This window comes from Platalea leucorodia (assembly GCF_965183815.1).
Source record: "Platalea leucorodia genome assembly, chromosome: 6".
Classification (NCBI taxonomy): Eukaryota; Metazoa; Chordata; class Aves; order Pelecaniformes; family Threskiornithidae; genus Platalea; species Platalea leucorodia.
In genome coordinates this window covers 71989518-72009990 of record NC_138828.1, presented here as the reverse complement: position 1 = coordinate 72009990, position 20473 = coordinate 71989518, and the positions used below count along the sequence as shown (strand labels likewise).

At 39.2% G+C, this 20473-nt stretch overlaps 1 protein-coding gene across 2 annotated transcripts in view; it reads right to left on the bottom strand.

The window, feature by feature from the left end:
- Positions 1 to 12346: 12346 nt before the first annotated feature.
- The window catches only part of SLC2A9 (solute carrier family 2 member 9), a gene marked incomplete at both ends in the record, with an annotated part of 106676 nt that continues 98549 nt past the window's right edge, over positions 12347 to 20473 (bottom strand). For both annotated transcript variants that reach the window (XM_082316175.1, XM_082316174.1), the window contains one exon: positions 12347 to 12604. In XM_082316175.1, coding sequence (XP_082172301.1) covers positions 12347 to 12604 — 258 coding nt within the window. The remainder of the gene's footprint in view (positions 12605 to 20473) is intronic.

Here is a 20473-nt window from a genome sequence, read left to right as displayed (position 1 = left end):
ACATCTGTGTCTGAGCATTACCTGCTTGCACATCTCTCTTGGCCATGGCCGTGGGGATTCGGGGGCACTTCAAAGGAGTAAGAGAAATAGTTGTTATGTTCGTGCTTGCTATGCAGTTTCTGGCTGTTCATAGTCACGTTGTGATACTGTTGGCTTTATCTTGCCTTGTACCATGTTGCCAATGATTTACTCCAGAAGTATGAACCTCAGAGCCCCAGAAGAGTGTTGCACAAGTCCATGGCAGATCCATGGCAGCCACATAGTGCCTCGTCAGAGAGGGATTAATTGCATCTAAACCACCTTTGTACAATTTATTCCTTAGACTAACCCAGAGAGGAACCTTCCTCAGCTCCCACAGCCATCTACTCTAGCGTCATGCTATCTTTACTGCTAGAAAAAATTTCAAATTGCAGTTGAACCCCACTAGTTCTTGTTGCATCCAGCAAGAGCCCTCCCTTTCTGCAGCAGCCTCTTATATATATATATATATATATGGGTTTTCTCAGTGTAGTGAGGTTTTTTTTATGCTAAGCCCCAGTTCTTTCATTCTTTCCTCAGAGGCTGATGTTTGTCAGTACCACAAAACCTTGTTTCTCAAAACCTTTGTATTGGGTTTGTTTCGTGTCAGCGCGTTATTCTGTGATTTGCTGTAATGACTGAACTTACCTCCTTGTGAACCTGGAGTAGTGGCTCAAACAAGTGTGGTCAGCTTGAAATCTGAGTGAAAAAGTGTAAATCACAATTATCTTCAAAAGCCTGCAGGACCACAGTCCTGAAAAACACTGTCTGTGCCAATGATGCATAGGCGGACAGAGAGCAGAAAGCAACGTAATACATACATACTATGAGGAAAGGGCTGGAACTGTGTGAGGACTGAAGCTGCCATGGAAATCATGCTTAAAAGAAGATGCTGAAACTAAGGAAAAGGATATTCTCAATGGGTTGGTATTGTTGTGAAATGGATTAAACAGGTAGGCTGAATAATGTGGTTTTCCCTTCCATATGCTTAGTGGTTCCCTTAAAAACATCTGTCAAGAGCAGGGATTTTGAGGTGGTCAGGCAGGTTTGTGAGCATCCGCTGAGGCAGTTCAAACATGGAGAACAGTTCCAGGTTGTGTAAAAAAAAAAAGGGGATTTTGCTTTGGAGGACTAAATTACAAATTGTTTTACTGTACCTGAGCCATCTAGTCATGTACAAACCTAGGGTTTAGCTGTCAAACCCCAAAGAGTCTGAACCTATGTTATCACACACATTTTTTTCTATAAACATTGTGCTAGAGTATATAAAAAGATGCAGGCATCAATAGATTAATATAACTTCCCATTCTACTGCCAATATAAACTAAGCAATACAGAAAGAACTTCACTATTTCAGTATTAACAAGGTTGTAAAAATTCATGAGGCATTAAAAGCTGCTAGTTAAGCTGTGTGTGGATTTCTGAATATGCTTTATATAGGACTAGACTGAAAATAACTTATGAAAACTTATTTTCAGTGGCTTTTTAAGCTGCTCTAAGTTTGGCAACAGTTATGATTTGCAGCCTATTATTATTTGGCCCTAGATGTGCCCAGACAGCTCACATGGAAGTACACCGATAGTTATTACAAACTTTGCATCAACAACTGGGAATGAATGTAGAAAAATCCAAACCAGCAGGGAGCTGCAATCCGTCTTTGCTAGTTGTGCACAGTTGCATTTATATTTCCAGGACTAGAACTATTCCAGTGACAATTTATAGAACTTCTTTCTAACTAAAGAAAGCAAATCACTAAACTCTTCACAGACGCATAAATAATTCAATTTAAAAATTTTAAATAATTTAATTTAAAAATCAGTGAACTGGTCTGGGGAAGTGCTCGTGCAATTTAATAAAGTCATACTTAATCCAACATGTGCAAGGAGATACAGTTTACTGTATTTATGGATTACTGCTATTAGAATATGGAAATGTATTTTTTTAAAAATCTTGTAGGACACATAAAGTCATATTTTTATATATATTTTATATATATATACACACACACAATAAACATTTATGTATAAAGAACTCTGCACATGAAAAGACATATATAATTATTCCCTTAGTGTGCATATGATTTCCATTATTCTGGGAGTGGATCTGGTAACTGAATGCAATTATTCCAATGACAGGCCATTTTTGTACCCAGTCTCTGTTTTGAATAAAAAGATCTCTGCACTTGTAATTTTGGAAATTAATCACATAGCTGCACCCAAGAGCAAGACTTTTCTTGAGTCTGAGATGCACATTTCTCTGTGCATAACTATTATTTGAATACATTGTAGAAGAAACATCTGAAAACAGCAATTATCTGAAAATTATCTGAAAATGTCTATTAAAAAAACCCGCAAAACCCTTTCAGTGCCATCATAACAACAGAAGGCATTTAAAATTCATGAGCATTCTTCACAGTATACAGAATGTATATAAGGAATAACTGACTAATATCTAGCTGTCTAATGTATGTTTTGCCTTCTGTTTTGCATTGGGATACATCTGATGCAGAGCCCTTGGTCGCTACAGTGACAGAACTTGAGCCACCAAATAAAAGTGAGGTCTAACCAAACTGGTATATGATCGCAGTGTCATTGTCAGTGGACTACCACACCTGAAGATAAGCAAACTCTTGACTATTACACATATTTTTTTTTCAAGCAGTGATTTTTCCTTGAGCTAGAAACGTTTGTAGGTGTTTATGTCATGTGCTAAGTCTAATGTGCTGAGGATGCGCCTTAGGTCAGAGGGTCAGCTGGCAGAGCCTGGACGGCCAGAGCCTGGCATTTAGCTGCTATTTCTGCTTCTCACATCCCTTCACAGTTTGTTTTTTTGTCTGAGAAGCTGTTGGAAATGTAAGCAAAATGCAGCAAGGTAGAGCGGTGCTGCTCCTTCTCCTGACATGTGGTAGGAACTTTGCAGCCCCCAAAGCTGTCGTGCAGGCGAGAGGTGAGCTGGCTCCTTCCAGGACAGAGGCAGCTGGAGGAAGAGGGACTCTTTGAGCCTCAACACCTTCATGGCCTTTTATAACATTTGTTCTCATGCTGCTCCATCCTTGTTCTCTTATAGCCCCCAGGTAAATCCAGCTGACAAAAATACAGACTTTGAAAAGGGTTGTGATGATGTTATTTGATAGAGTATTAAATAAATAAAATTCAAGGTTATATTTTGGTTTTATAATGTAAGAGAATCTGATCTTCCAGGTGTCTGCACCTTAGAGAGAGGCGAGGGCTGGAGTTCTTTTGCTATAAAAAATATATGTACAAATGAAGAGACCACTAAAAAATACAGAATGAAGCAACTCTTGAAATTCTTAAATATGAAGCACAAAATGTTATAGAGCAGATTAAGAATTTATCATGTAGCTTCTCAGTAAGTTGTGAGGTTTTGTGCTTTAAGTAACTGTTAAAGGACTAAACCAAGCCTCACCAGGCAGAGGGAGAGAGACTGGATCTCAGATCTGCTGCCAGCAGTGACAATGTGTAGGAACTCAATCCAACTCAACCAGTTGTTAGGAGGGCAGGTTGCATGCTGGCCGAGTTGTGTATGTAGGTCAGATGAAATATTACAGATAAATGCCCAGGGCAAATCTGTTCATTGTACTAATTCCTACAGAGCAGTTTCTCAAAGTACAAAGCAAATGGTAGAGGTGGTTTTGATTTCACTCTTTTTAGGTGGCAATAGTAGTATTCTGGTTAGCTCCACAATAAATCTATAAGACCACAAAGGTGGGAGATAGGTAATACCTGCTGTATCTGCTCTTTGAGGAAGAAGGACTCAGTCCTGCAAATTTTTCACCTTCTGACTAGCCCTCATTTATGTTGGTAATCAATTACTTTCACACTGCCGGAAGCATTTATGTGAATATTCAATGCGGTGTAAAAGTTTTGAGTGAAATCCTGACCTGTGATGGAAGGTAAGGCTAAAATGCCAGTTAGCTGCCTTCAGAATAATGCCCGCCATTACCTACTTCAGATCCCACCTACAATATTTAATGGTAAAACCTCTCCAGGAACTACAGCCTGGAACTCCAGAGCTGTATCAGTTTTATACTTGGCTATTTTCTCATTTTTGTTTTGATCATGAAGTAGGAGCAACCTAAAAGACATTATCATGTGGGGCTGGAAAGAATTTTCTACTGTTGGTCTGGTGGAGCTGTTCACGGTATAATTGACGATAGGCATCCGTGATCTAATATTGTGTACAGAAGAAAGTATTGTCAACGTCTTTCATTTGAAAGAATACAGAAATGTCTTTGCCTTCAAAATCATATTTTTGAAGTAGTCTTGAGTAGCTTAATGACAGTGAAACCATGTATGATGTGTTACAATTTTCTGTCACTTCTAAATTAAAAAAAAAAAAAAATCTTAGAGCTGTGAACGATTTTGCATTCCAGAGTGATCATCTCTTCAGCACCACCTACATGCCACGTGCAAACATCACCCACTTCATTTGGACTCCATTTCTTCAACCTGTTAGTTTGGACCACAAGACTGACCCCATTTAGCAATATAGTTTGAGAATATCTAAAAACCTACATATTAGGCTTTTTAAATTTTAAATAATCGAAGCCAGCTGTCCTAGTTAATAGAAAATACACAAGCCTGCCAGACGTGCTGATTCTCCTCCTACTATTGCTGAATTGTTGCCATTTTTTCCTGTCTTACTAAAATTCATTTCCAATGCTTATTAGCCAAGGCTGTGAGCAATCAGAAGAAGCTGAAACTTGTACCATGTAACAGCTTTGCAAAATTGAGTTAATAAAATGTAGCAAAAAGCTCTCAAAAGAGCAATAAAAGCACAGCACACAATTTGCCAATGATTATCACTAGGCATAATGTTCCAATTTTCATCTGAAAAGCTCCCTTGTATGGAGAAAACTTAGGGATTTTTTTTTGAAACAGTTGTGAGACTTAGAGTCTGATTTGTTGTGCAGTGCTGGGATTTCCCCACTTCTGTTGTATTCTGCATCAGCTCATAGTGCTCACTACCATCTATAAAAATTACGGCAGCATGTCTGAGCAATGATCCACACAGAGAGCCGTCTTGTCTCCATTAATTATCCATACATCTCAAAAGAAGGTGAAAGAATGATATAATGGTCGATTATAGGCTACTCAGCTCCTCAGAAATTTCTTATCTCCTATTAGCTGTAGCTTTTCACTTTTTTCTTTCTCTTGCCTAATTTAAATTTGAATATCATAAATTTAAATATCTAATCCTATAAAAATTCATTAATTCTGATTTGTGCCAATGAATTCTACAGCTTTAGTTATGCATTTTTCATTTTTTCTATTAGTTTGAAATTTATTTTAATTGCTCATTGAATAGGTCCTGAGTCATGTACTGTAAAAACAAACCATCCATCTGTCTTGCATCCTGTTTTCCTCAGCCATGTTTCTTAACTTTTTTAACTCTCATTTTCCATTAGAAAACTTCAGATAATTATCACCTGCCTCCTCCTTTGTCCCTTTTAAGAGAGGGGGGACCAGACTTGTAATATTACATTTTTCTTGTGATGTCCTTTGCTATCCCTTTGGCCCTTTGTTTTCCTTGATTACTGTTGCAAAGTGAGCAGCGCTTTCATCGTTAGCTCAGAGTGATACCTGAGATGCCTTCCTATATATTTTATACTAATTAAATCAACTGTAGCAATGTCTAAGCCACTTCGATGATTTCTCAGACATGGATTTCATCTGTTGGCAGCTGCTTGGTCACAAACTCCAAGTCTCTTCCACCTTCCTTGGGGTTGCAGTGTTTATGCCTTCTCTGAAGCCTATAAAAAAAGTTCAATAGCAAAGCCATACCTGTCTGTAGGAGATCCACAGGCTGCAGAGCATCATCCTTTCATCCCACTGAGAGCTGACCCCCCTTCCTGTCTCTTAATACTCTTTCACTTCTCAGCTGATGAAAATGTCGTTTCTAATGACATGCTGGTGCACCTCATCCTGGAGGGTGCCGGCATGAGAGGCAAAGCACAGCCTGTGCTGGAGGAGGAGGGAAAGGGAAGGAGGGGGTGGCAATGAGGCCTCTCAACCAAAAGGCTGAGAGCTTCTGATGTACAAAATGCATCTGAGTTTCACTAGATACTGGAAGAGTATATTTGGCTTAGTCCAGACTGGATGCTAATACATCCTGCTTCTTGAGGGACTTCAGTACAAATCTGCCCTCTAGTTGGGTGAAAAGTGTTTTACTGTTTTCCTTTGATGCCTCGAAAGAAAACCCCAAAGCTACCATTAAGGATAACTTTTCTATTCATAAATATTAAAGCCTATTTGACAAAAGGAAATTGGTTCTCTCACTACCTGTTGGCAATTACTTTAGCATCAATGTCCAGAACTGGAGCTACCTTGAGAAGGATTTTCCCCCAGCTTTGCATCAAGGTGATTCCTGTGCTGTGCAACAAGCACGTGAAAAGCTCTTGTTGACTATTAGTCATCCAGATGATCAGTCTATCACAGCTCAGTGAGTGTATCGATTAGGAAGATAAGGCTTCAGCCAGTCAGTGACAGAATATAAATTGCCTAACCTTGGTTTATTGCATTGTTGTGTTAAAGCAATATATAATTTCTTATATTAGCTATTTACCTCACATTAGTTCAACAAAACATAGTTCCATACAATTTAGAAAAACTCCATTCTTTTTCCTTTGAAGAAAGTAAATTATATATTATAATACTATCTATATATAAAAAAGTTATATATTTTAATATACATTTTAATACACACACATAAATATAAATAAATGTTATGTATATAAACATTTAATTGAATTATATATATATATTAGCGTAGCAGTCTCCATCTAGCAGTTTAGAAAAGTGCAAAAAGAAAAATCTAAGGCTGGCCAAAAGGAGACAATCTTGTTAGATTAACTAACTTTTCCAAACCTAAGATCACACGAACTTTAGCTAAGTTTGTTAATGCAAGTATCTGAGCACCATCAGAGTCTAGTTCACAACTTGGCATAATATCCAAATGGCCCAATTTCTTTTATGTAGGAGAATTAAAGCAGCTAAACTTTTTCCATGGACATAAAAGTTCCTCTCTATATACATATGCATATATGTAGTCTGTAGAGTTTAATTCAAAGGGATAAAACCATATGAAATTTGGATTTAAGTGATTAGCTCTTGAACTCATCTTTGAAAATGTCAGCCTCTGGAGAAAATTGTATTCATCATTTTTATAATCTTTGGCATGTTTGCTTTTTCCTAAGTAACTATTGCTTTCCTGTTTTCAAATCTGGACTGTAAAAATATTTATATACTTAGGCAGAACAAGTCAGAAACAAAAGGTGGAACAAACATGAAGAGGTGAGCATTGCATTTAGCTTGACTGATTTTTCAACTGAGAGAAACAAGAGAAAATGAAACAAAACAATCAGTGTCTCTGCGTGGCAGCTTACATAGCAGCAGACAAATTATCTCCTACCCTTACAAGATCATGCTCTTAATGCATTGTGTTTCAGAGGTCTGAGAGAGTTATATTTCGCTTTTCACCTTTTGGGAATTATATTAAGACAATCAGCAACTCCAGCAGTCTCATGCTTGGTACTCTCCTTTGGCATATGAACCAGACTACTAGTGCTCCCACTTAAATAAAAAACCCCAATAAACTACCAACCAACCAACTCCGTTCCCCCAAACTCAGAAGAAAAGCACCAGATCAGTGCTTTTGCAGCATCTGAATATATATCGTTTTCCCAGATTGAGAAAGCAAGCCATCGGTTTACTATCTAAAGAAGATAAAAATGTGCAGGGTTTCCTAAGCTAAGAACTCCTTTATGTATACCATGCCTTTCTTGGGTACATTTGTACAGTTGAAGATACTGGAGGAGACTTCTGTTGACTTCACTAATCACTGGATAAAAGTCTTCTGAAAGCTTTTCTTCTATGCTTTTTAAAAATCGAAACCCGAGGTTTAAAAGAATTTGACTGGAGCGCAGCCTTAGCAGGAACATCTCAAGAAGGAGCTTGACCGTCCACTGCCTGTGTTTCTCTTAGGTCACAGCAAAAGCGAGGTTAATGCAGCTTAGCTTGCAAGGAAGACGGTTGTAGTGACTCAGGTTATGCATGATTGCTTATTGAGCTGTGATAACTTGATTAGGAGTCCAAGTACCAAGCTTTTGCCATGAAATTCACCTTTTCACAGGGCTTACTCCCAAATAATTAATATCACTTGCAGAGAGAATTAAGTATGGAACCAAACCTGTTTTTTTTAACAGCTTGAATATTTGCATTAACAAACCTGCTTCATAGTTTGGGTCTATATAGTTCAGGTTTTTAGATTGTATCTGAACTTTATATTCTGGGGTCAGGCTGAAACAAAAAGACCGCAGGCATCTCCTAAGAATGCTTTACTCAGATTTCTTCTTCTTGCTGTGTGACCTGATGCGAGCTCTAACAGTTTATATGGTAACTTCTATATGAAAAAGACCGTAAAAATAGTCAAAGGGAAGAACGCAAATTTCAGAGTTGTTTTTGGTGTTTCTTTTTTCATTTTACTCTGAAGATGAAAATTGTCCCATATGGCTGAACTACTCACATCTTCCCCCACTAGAAAGCAGATCCTTGTGGAGTGAAAATTGGCTTCAGAACCTGATGAAATGCAATTTTTTATACATATTTCAGATCTCAGGTTTTGCATATCTTTGTAGCAGAAATAGTCATTTGACTGAATTTCTCATCAGAAAGTAGAGCTTTAGCAACTCAAAGTCATCCATTATGAACGACAGCTTTCTGCAAAAAAGCCTCACCAGATGCAACAATTCTTATACAGTTATTACTACTACTAGCCAGTTTTAATCACTGACCTCTCACTGATGTCTGTATTTTTATTTCTAAATCCCAATATAAACATACGAAAGAATGAAGCATGGAATCTGATTTGAGAAGCAAAATGTAAATAATGCTCAAAAAAATACACAGAGAAGATTTTCTTCCCCATAACTCCCAACCACCCAACTGTAGAGTCCAAAATGACCCAGGTTATCCAGACGTAGGAGTGTACAGTCTTGTACTGGGACATACAAAAACCCAGGGAATCGTATAATGAAACTTGTACAGCTGTAGATATTCAGATTTACCCAGAACAAAACCGGCACCACTTTAGTTTAGTTCCAAAGGTTTATTTTGCAATCATTGTGCACAGACGTAGTTGATCACACACACGCAACCCACTTCTGGTACTCGTACAAACACCATCTCACACTACCTCATCCCAACGTCACAGACAGGAAAAGAGAACGTGGCACCACGCAACACTCACTGACAAACACATGCGCTGTAGATAATTTGATACATTCAACAAGAAAACCAAATGATAAATTGCTGATATTTTCCACTTTGTCCTCTCATTGCTGGAGAAGCTATAGCAGCATAACAACAGAAAAAAACATTATGGAACAACTTGAAGAAAAACACAAAACTCTCATTAGGGTCAGAGATGAGAAAGTTAATGCAGTACCGGCACATCTGAAGTTTCCTCAGAAACTTACACAACCCAAGGCAGAGGAGGCTGCAGCCACCTTCCCTGGCCAGCGAGCAAAGCACCTGCACACCTACACGTCTGGAGACTGGAATTGCTTTTAAGCTGTACCACGGGCTGGAGCAAGCTGCTGGCGAGACGTGCTACCGCTGTCCTGCAGCGTGCTCAGCATGTAGCACCTCTCTTTGTGCACAGAAAGTGCGTATCTGGAGTGTGCCTGTCTCAAGTAGGGCAAGAGATGGGCAAACGGGGTTGCAGAAGAGGAAAACACAACCCCCTGTTGTTAAACCTGTACAAGCCCCTGAGCTGTGATAGGAAATTCTATTGAACCATCTCTTTACCAACACATTCAGAGCTGGGCTCCAAATGCAACTGTAAGACGATTTTATCTTACTGCAGAAGTCCAATACAACTGCCGTATCAGGCCAACAGGATGTTTTATTGAAGCTATCCAATGGCAACATTATCAACATGTAATGCCTATAATGTACATTAATGAAAAGCACTAAGTGCTAAATTCTCCTAATTCTAATAATAATAATGGTTTCCAATCCTGCCACCTTGGCTCAAATCACATCATACCATGTTAGTAGCCCTAACTGCAATGTAAGGGAATTCTCAATCTGAGTGAGAGGGTCTGAAGTTGCCAGTCTTGCCCTGCAGGCAGAAGAAGAAGAATTTCTTCCTGAAATTGTGTGGAGGGGTGGCATTCAAGCTCATTTTTTACATAGCCATTCACTTAGGAAGCCTCATGTAACCCATGGAACAGGCAACTAAAGCCACTGAAAGATGACACGTTCATTTGCTGTATATATAATTTTACAAGTGGTTATTAGAAGACATCTTTCTTCAGTATTCTCCATAGTATTTGATTAGCTTCTATATATGGTTATCAGTTGGTATAATCCTGATTCACGCTGTTTCTTAACAGTAGCACCAATATAATAAATCTGATTTTTCATTCTTAATTCTCTTGCTCATATATATTTTCCTTTTCTTACTTGTTGCTGTACCTCTGCCCCAGTAAAACAGCATAATCCTGGCATAAAGGCTCAGATCAATTTTTGTTCTATTACCCAGTAATGAAATTGCACTATTAGATCAGCTTTCAGTGTGTGCAGTAAATACGCCATACATAAATAAATCACAGTATAAAACCATATACATCATTTAGTAGTAATAGCTGAACATTAGGATCTCTGATTTTGATTTACAGTATAATTTACAGTGTAAAACAAAACAATAAACAGCTTATCACTTGAGGATATCTGAAAAAAAAAACAAGTATTGGAAAGCAATTCTCCATTGTGTATATATGTATGAATATACATATTCATATATTTCTATATTTGGAATATATTCATATATATGAATATGAATTTATATATTTTTTTCAAAATACCCCCAAATCTATGAACTTCTGGATTAGCAGATATAACCTGTGGAAGCAGCTGGCTCTACCTAAATGCTTCACTTGCTTCTTGTGCCTGACTCCTAACTGAGAGCAGCTCTAAGACTTACTGACTTTTCATATAAAACAGCTAACTACTTAATTTAAAAGTGCATATTACCCCCTCAGCATCCAGGTACCTAGAAGGATCAAGAAAAAGTATTAAAATTACAAACTGGAAAGATGATGTTCATAAAAAACAATCCCACGTGGAAGGGAACAGATCACCTGACCCCCGACAGCCTGCTGAGTCTTTCTATCGCGAAATGAAACAGACTTTGAGGACAGTTTTACAAAGCATTAAACAGCTTCGAAACTTATTAATGTGAACTAGGTCTGGAGCTTCAGAATCTAATGCCCAAATGAAAATTAGTGTTTAAATAAGAAATAGGCACCCAAATTCCTTCGGAGATCTGAGTGTTAAGAAATGACATTTACTGGGTCTCAGGGAAATTTTGGCTCATAAGCCTTGTTTTAAAAGGAACTTGAAAATAAAAGCAAAAAAAAACAATCAAAAAACCCAACCCCTGGAAAACCTGGTGTTTGATTTTTTTTTTTATGCTACACCCTACACGTACCATCAGAGTTCTCTCACTTCACTATGAGGTTTAGTTTTCTTTTCATATTAAAGCTTCTATAGCTATTCTTAAAAAATAAAATTAAAAATATATATCCACAGAAATATGTTTGCAGTGCCAGCAAACCCAGAAACTAGAGGCAACTCTATTACTAGTTGATCAGGATTTACAAAAGCAACAAGGAAACCCATCAGGACCCAGAGCTCCCCATTTATGAGAAGCTGGGAGATATTGAGACGAAGCAACTGAAAGCCAGAACAGCTGGAAAAGGAATGGGAGGTTGGGGGCATGTCATGAGTCTTCTTTCAAGTCCTCAGTTCTCACCTGCAACTTTAATGACATATTGGAAAACGTGGAGAAACGCGAGCTGGTACCGTTTCAGGTTCTCTTGCATCGATTCTTAGCAGACCCCTGCTGGGATCTCTTCTCTGTTCCCTGCCTCCTCCTCCTCGGTGACTGCACACACACCTCCCCGTGAGTGCACACGGGTGCTCAGCCAGCTGCTGCTCACAACCCCTGCTTCCCACTGCCACTTTGCTTCTCCAAGTCTATATTCCCCACCCCACTCACCACAGCACCTATTTCACAGGTGCCCAAGAAAACTCCGGCTCTGATTTATTTAAGCAGCTGCCACTACTCCCGCCTCTCATTTCCTCAACCATCACCCTAGAATCCACTTGTACTCTCTTAAAACATATTCAAGGGGGAAGCAGTTCATGCTGTCACATAAAAAAAATACAAGTTGTGCATTGCTATAAACATACTGAATGAAAAGCACATGTTTTCCCCTGTCCCCCAAAAGAGTATCCTGGGTTTACACAATCCCTTTTTTGGTTTCCCCGTTGTCCACCGAAGATGTGAAGTTTGATTCTTGTTCTGCACTTGATTTTCTCTCCCCTGGGTAGTGGTTCATTTGTTGCATTTCTAAAGATACTTTATTCCTTGTGGCAAATGCCTCGCTGATCTCATTAAATGTCCTATTTTTTGTTTCAGGCAGGACAAAAAACAGGTAGGTAGCTCCCGCAAAGCAGATGGCAGCAAACACTAGGAAGCAGTAGGTCTGTAAACCACTCTGCGAATAGAAAACGAAGCAGAAGGTCATTATAAAAGGGACAAAAGCCAGAAGAAAAGCAACATCAGGAATGGTTTGAAAGAAAAAACGGGTGTTATGGAGCAATTTTTAACCAAGTACAGTAAGTGCTGGCGTTCATTGCAAGTCAGAGTGCTTAGAAGTTCATAAAAATGCATGAATTTTTAGTTCTTCCAACACTGCCTGTGGCCCATCGATGGAAAAGCAGGTTCCTGGCAGAGGCACGCAGATCTGCAATCTGGGCGACGCTGGGAGACACCAGGCTGAGCTCAGGCGCCGCGGCATGGGGCGAGCAGGCAACAGCAGGGCTCCTGCAATGTGCACGGCTTAACTGAGCCTCGTGCTGCCGCGGTATTTCTGGATATGAGGCAGATGTTTCTCCGGGTTGCTTTGCATACCGCTTCGCAATTTCTAGGTACAAAAAATGAGGCACGCTTTTGCAATGCCGTGCACCTGTACACAACACATGGGAAACCTGCCATAGCCAGCGGCATCTGCATCACACTAGTTACAAGCTTTGAGATTTGCAAAATAAACAAGGAAAAAACCACAAATGACAGACATTTGTATTATTGCTAAGGTTATGGGAGCTTACAGCAGGAAAAAAATCCATAAAATGTACTTCTTTCATGCTAGACACTAGTGTAAGAATTAACTGAAAACAAAGTACAGGCCAAATTTGAATGTTTTGGATTTTACTTCACTGCAAAAAAAAAGAGTATAGACACAAATAAGTTAATTTATAAACTGATTACAAAGGCTCAACCAACTAGCAGGAGTTGCACTTCACTAAAACGTAAGTATTTCTTGCCTGGTGATTATTCAATCATTTAGTAGCTTTCAGTTACGTTTCCATAGTACAGTTTTGAAAAACATTTGATAATTACAATATGGCCAGCTGCGCTTTCTTGAACTAGGAAGAGGTTTGGTACCGTGGCTCCAGCAAAACCTGCCAGCCTTTGAGGAAACCTCCCTTCCTCCTCTATTGATTTACCTCACTCTGTGTCCTGAAAACACATGTCCAATGAACACATGTTTTTGACTTGTTTTTATTAACAAGGCTGAATTAAACCAAAAGGGGTATCTCCAGCTCCAAAAATAAGGCAACCTTTCTGTGGTGCCTTGTCTGAGGTCATGAACAGCAAATATGAGGGAAGCTGGACCCCTCACACATCACCCCAGGTGTTGCAAGGCAGAGGTTACCCCAGGGAAAATCGCTCAGGACGGAGGAAGCAGATGTGGCTTCCTATATATACATATTTACAATTGCCATTAAAGGTATGTGTCTGAAACAATTAAGACAGAGCTAGACAATAATGTAACCCTGACTTTCCACATTTTTCTAATACACTCTCATCATCGTTAGTTATACCAGTTTGACACTGCAGGCTGGTTAAGCTCCCTGCTTTGGGGGCTCAGGGTGTACGCAATTCCTAGGACTAGTTTTATATTTCACTTATTATTATTATTCACTTATACATCATATATGGCACGGAAGAAGAACACGAATTCGTGTGTGGAACTAGAAACTAAAAAAGAAAAAAACCTTTTCTGCAGCTGCTTTTTAATACCATGGCTGATTGCCAGCCTGCCTAGTCACAATGTTTTCCATGGATAATTCATTACCTAGTTCAACCCTTCCACTCCTGTCTGTGATAGGAAAAGCTGGAAAGTGCATCCTCTGACATTGACTACGGACTCTTGAGATCATCAATGCTTTTTTTGTTAAATCTTAGAAGCACAAACTGCTGAGCAACCTGACAATCATAAGCCAAAGAGCACAGGTGATGGGGCGGGGGGGGAATATTCTGGCATGGGAACAGATATGACTCTCAAGCTTATACAGAGACAGAAGCAAATGGATTTAGTAGACAGGAAAAAATAACTTCACAGTGCCTCATAAATCATCCTGTCATGTTAAGAATTCAAATTTTGAATCTGCATCTTCTGCATTTGAAACTGTTGTTCAGCCGAATGGTAGAGCTCCAATCTGGAATCATGTTTTCCCCTTTTAAAAATCTTCATTGAACTAAATCTTCTCTGTGACGAAAACGAACCGTTAATGCCTAGTATGAACAAGCCTGGCAATCAGATGCCACAAGTTACCTGTGTCTCTTGGTGGTGCAGCCACAGCTTTGTCCCACTTTCTTATTCCTGTTTATTTCTTTGCTGTCCATGGTCTAAAGCTTAAACCTTTTCTAATTGAACTAAACGCTCTCATGAGTGTGTATTTTATTTGCAATTATTTTACATAATGTATTTACATTTATTGGCAATAAGCTTGCTCCCCTTAATTTGTGCAGATCCCTTTAGAAGTAGCCCTCAAGGACCTCCAACTGAAGTTCCACAGAGAATAAGTTAAAAATTAAATTTTGTTATAAATCCTACAAATGGGACTGTGGGAAGAGACCAAGACTTTGCACTCCTTCTGTTCAGCAGGATTAGCACAACAAATTCCCTAATTCCCAGACAGGAACACTGCAAGGTGATCACAAAATGCCCTTTTCTCACCAGCCAGTCTTCAGTCATAATACTTTCTTAAAGCTGGTTATTATTTTACCCACACAGGAAAGACAAACACTCATATTCATAAGCCTTTTGTAACTCATTCAGAGTTCACCTCATATCACCCAAGCCTGCATTTGGCACAGAAGAACATCACATGTGAATTAAATTACTTGTTATAAGCACAAAACCTTCTACCTGCTCCGCACGCTGATAAAGGGTGTAGGACAGAAGTACAGGATAAAGTGGAAGGAAAATGTTAAATCCCAAATCCTAACTCAACAGAAACCCTTAGTAAGACATGGGTGGAATACAGATCAGCCTAGATGTTTAATTCATTTTTATCCGTTTCTGATGTATTCTGAATTGCCTGGTGCCAGAGGAAAGATCTGAGGGGTGGAACAATTAATAGGCTCGCCACAGCATATCTGATGTGCCCATCAAGGGATCCAGAAGGCAGAATAATATGCTGGGAAAAGGGTAAATGCTGAGTTATTGAATGATGGCTACTACAGAAAAGGTACTGACAGACAGATGTGACAGGAAAATGGATCTGTGTCTTTGTTCCATGAAATTACTATACTTTCTCTTATTTATATTATAGTATAGTATATATTATTTATATTATGCCTATGAAGCCTGTATCTCTCATTTACTTTTTGACATTTGTAATCTCCAAATCCATAGTCTCTCTTTGTTGTTTTACTCCTTCCAACTTGCTAGAGACAAGACATCTATTGAGACTGTGCAGCTGCCACTCTAGAACTGAAAACGCCGAGTTTTGCTTATCTTGGCCTGCGGTGGGAGTAAAACACTGAGGAAGAACTTCAATTAAAGTCTTTGGTAGCAAAGCAGAGATACTCTGCAATACTGTGTGTATTTGGCCCAATGGACATGGTCTCAAGATCCTTTACTGACATGTGCATTCTCAATGATACGAGAACAATGACAACACATATGATAAAATTTGAGAAGGTAAATATTTTTCTATACCTTGTGACATTATTTCACTAACTACATGGGACAGATGCCTCAGTGTTCAAAAACTGAATACTTTTATCCACCTGAAGAGTAATTTGACTCGTAATTAAAAAATACCATATCCAAACAGCTGGAGGGGAGGGTTAAAAGAGGAAGGGAAGGGTGGGGGAAGAAGCAAAAGCAAGCCAATTCTGAATGGAAATTCTAACTAAATACAGAAAAAACTCAAGGAAAGTATGTGGTTTCTGTTACTTCTCAGCCTTCCCACGTAAGGATGGGTTACTTCCTTACACTCGGCTCCTAGCGGCAGCAGCAGCATCAACTGTGGCCACGCAGGAGGCACTGAGCCAGCCCCATCCGTACCCCCCGCCACATCCACTCAGGCAAGTCTCTTCAGCCTGCCGGCGCGTACTGCTCAGGTTCAGACCAAGCTGCCACCTTCACCAAGGTGCTTCTCCTCCTCCAACACCAGACAGGCTTGCAGAGCTAGGAACACATTTCTTCAGCAATACTTGAAGCCAGGCTTTTACATACAAGGTTAGAAACCACAAGGTTAGGAAGGAAGAGAGAACAAAGCACTACAACAGTCCGTGCTTTGTAGCTGTTTTCCCCTAACATTTCTTCAGTACGCCTTCCTGCATGAACACCCAAGGTTCAAAGCTGCCCAAAGTTTCAGGTGGTTTCCTAAACAACAACGGCTCTCTCTCTTGATAGGCTTATAGATATTAGTTCAGACTCAAGGTCAGATACGCAGGCGAAGGTCCTTGAAAGGCCAGGGTTTCTGTGGGTTCCTGAAGGTCACCTGCCCTCCCAGGTGCACAGGGGAGGGCAAGAGAACAGCAGACACACTTACTGATGCAATCTCCCGAGGAAAGCACCTTGGATACCCACAGCCTGTTCCAAGTTAGTCAGCAGGCTAATAAAACCTCTCCAAAGTAGGATTTACATCGGATTTTTCAAGGCTAGTGAGGGCTATTGCTATATAGGATATTTAAAAGTTAAGCATAAACTTTTAAACTCATCACCTTCTATTTTCATACCTTAGCTTTCTAAAGGAGGCTATTTAAAACACAGCATTTCTGAAAATGTCCTGCCAGCTGAATGCTGAATTACTCATTTTTATCTTCTCTTTTCTGCAGCCGATCAAGGCTCTGTATTTGCCAAAAAAAGGGAAACCGGGAAATGATTCACCCAAGACACGCATGCAATTATTACAAAAAGAATCAAAGCCGAAGGACTCGGGCAATTCCCCCCAAATCAGATCCCAGGTGTGGCAAGCAATCAAAGCTGACTTTGAGGACGAGATGTAGCCGCGTAAGCGAGGTGTATGAACAAGTAGGTGCAGCCCAGCCACATTTTCTTAAGCAAAGAGGTTAACAAACATATTCCTAGCTTGTCTAGGGCTGCTATACACATTAGGCAGAATGTACACACATTTCCTCCACCTCTCTTTAAATAAAATGGTAAAGAATATTTAATTTTTACCACTATGAACAGACTTAAAGTGCCCAGAACGAATGAACAAAAGAGCTCATTTTTTCAAGCTAAAAAGTAAACTGAAACAAATAAAAAACCTGGCATTGAAATCATCAGATTTCTGGTTTTGATTAAAAAAAAAATTAACAATTTGCCACTTCTAAAGTCTGCTAGCTGAGAACAGTCTTCCTGCTAATAGCTTGCATGCTGTGAACACCGTAGTCTGGAAAAATATAAAAGTAGTTGAGTAGAACATCCTCACGTGCTATTTAATGATGGCTACTTACTGACTTAACTCATTCTGTAGCAAAGATTAAATTCTAAGCAGGACTGTGATACTGAAAACAGGAAAATAGATACTCTAGGGCAGATACAGAAAAATAAATGAGCAAATGAACAAAATCTGAATCAGATTTAGCAAGCTTAACAAATTAATATTTTTAAACAACGACTTCTGGCTCTTCCCAGCAAATGCCAAAATGTGATTCTAAATTCTCAACTTGCAATGTCACAGCCCCTTGGCACTGGCAGTGGGTGCCTGCATTTGGAAGTTGCCATGAAGACTAGAGTCATGGGGGTCAAACTGGATTTTGAAGTGATGAGGTCAAATGATAATGGTTAGATGTCTTACTAAAATGATCAGCAGCAAAACAGTTATTCATGTGGACATTTGACTTTACTTTGCTTCACATTAATATAACCCACTGAAACAAATGGATGAGAGAGTTTGTGTCCTTTACCCCTTGTCCTTCTTCAGTTTCAGACATAATTTAAGGTTCTGCTGAAGGTGCAGCACAATGAAGAAGGACAGAGTACTAAAATACAATGTATGAAACATATTTCCTAAGTAAAAAATACACACATTTTCAGACATGAACTGCAATTTCAACCCCAACCCTCACACATTCACTACCTCCCCATAAAAAAGTTAACAGATCCTTGTATTTTATACTTGAAGTGGGTTGTTTCCAATTAAGAGTATTTTTTCTGATATCTAACCACCTGATAACTTACATTTCATTTTCTCATCTTTGAGGGAAACTTTAGCCATTTCCCTTAACACAGGTGCACTGTAGTTACTTTAAATATCAGATGTATTTGCAAAAGCTTAAAATAGCTTGGGAGAGGGAATCTATGTATAGTCTTCTGTGTACAGCTTTGTTATTGAAATTCCTGTACTGTGTAATAGAAAGAGTCAAGGGTATTATTACACAGTAAGGAAATAATAAGGAAAACCAAAAGACAATCTTACTGGGTAAATGAATCTTGATATATGAGAAGGAAAATCTCAAGTGAAAAAATAAGGAAGAAACAGAGTAGACGTGCAGGAGAGCCTCCAGTAACAAGTATAATGATTCAGAAGTATTACTCCACAGGCAGAAATAAATTAGTTTCTGAAAGGAGGAAAATAAACACACATCTAGGTCTTTGCATCATACTAGTAAGCAATCTGAAGTAAGGCTACAAGCCTTGTAGCACCTGTATCCCATGTGATACTGAGCTCCATCTGGATCACAGATCCAAGCAGGTTATTTTTCAAGACACTTTAACTAGTCTAAAATTAAAACAAAATCAAAGTTTACCAAATTTCTAGCTAGTGACAATTTTTACTTTACTTCTTTCAGATGCCTTCTACCTTAATGTAAGTAAAAAGCTTATATGAAGAAGACACATGAAAAGTCAGAGTACTGTCTCTGAGTTCCTCACTTAAAAACCCAGCTAGTAAAAGCACTCACTATTTGGGGGATATGATGTCCACCCAGCTATTTGTGCTCCTTTCCTGTCATCTCAGCATCTGCCTCTGCCTCTCAGCATCAACATCTGCCAACCAAAGCACCAACCCTGACCTCCGACGCCAGGGCACAAGAATTGGACCTCTACCCACCAGCTCAGAAACTGGGCATAGTCCGACTACGACGGGCTGCAATGAGCTGCACATCTACAGCTATGTCCTCATTTTATTGCCCTTATGCAGAAAGGTTAGGCAAACATCAGCACTCAATGCCAAGGATTTCTTCATTGAAAAGGTGTTTCCCAGCCACAACTACAGAGGATATAGGCAGCTCTACATAATAAATATTTAAAATTGATCTTTTGTCACACACTCTCTATTTACTATATAATCTCCTTCATATCCTTCTTTGCTCAGGCTCTTACACTGTTCATTGTTTTAATTTTCTGAGAACAAAGATATTAATAGGATTTTTTAGTTATTTTAAAGGTTTTCCTAATGTTTGCTATGGCTCAGAAGGCGCTATCACCTTGTCAGCTGAACCCTCTTGTGAAAACGCACACCATTATGGGAGGAACATTGATGGGGTGCAACAGGACAGCCCCAACACTTTCCATCAGTTTCTCAGATATCATTGAAGCCTGCCCCAAATCTAGTGACTTGTTCGTCCATCATAAAAAGCACATAATTTTCCATTGCCAGTGAACTAGACAGGAATTACAGAGGTTATTCCTGTCAGTCCCTTGTCTCCCCAGCCTGAAGACCCAGGCATCTATCTATCTATAAATTAAGCTTTTTACGCAAGTCTTCGCTAAGGTCTGAGTGTTCATCTCTGGAACGTATAGCACAATACACATCTGCTTTATCAACATGCCCCAATTTCCAGTTACAGGGAAACAATGCAAAAAAATAGATCATGGAGGATAGACATAACTATTACAACTTTGTAAAATCAAACTGTTTTCTTTATAACTGGACAAAACATTCAAACTGCACAGTGACATTTATTAGTCCCTGCAAAAATGAGATATTCTACTCTATTGCTCTGCCAGAGAGCTGTGAAACATCTTGCAGTTTATTACTACTGTCGCCTCAGTCTTGCTGCAAAAATGCTGTAAGAGAATGATGCCTTTGTAGCCCATTTTGGGATAACACAA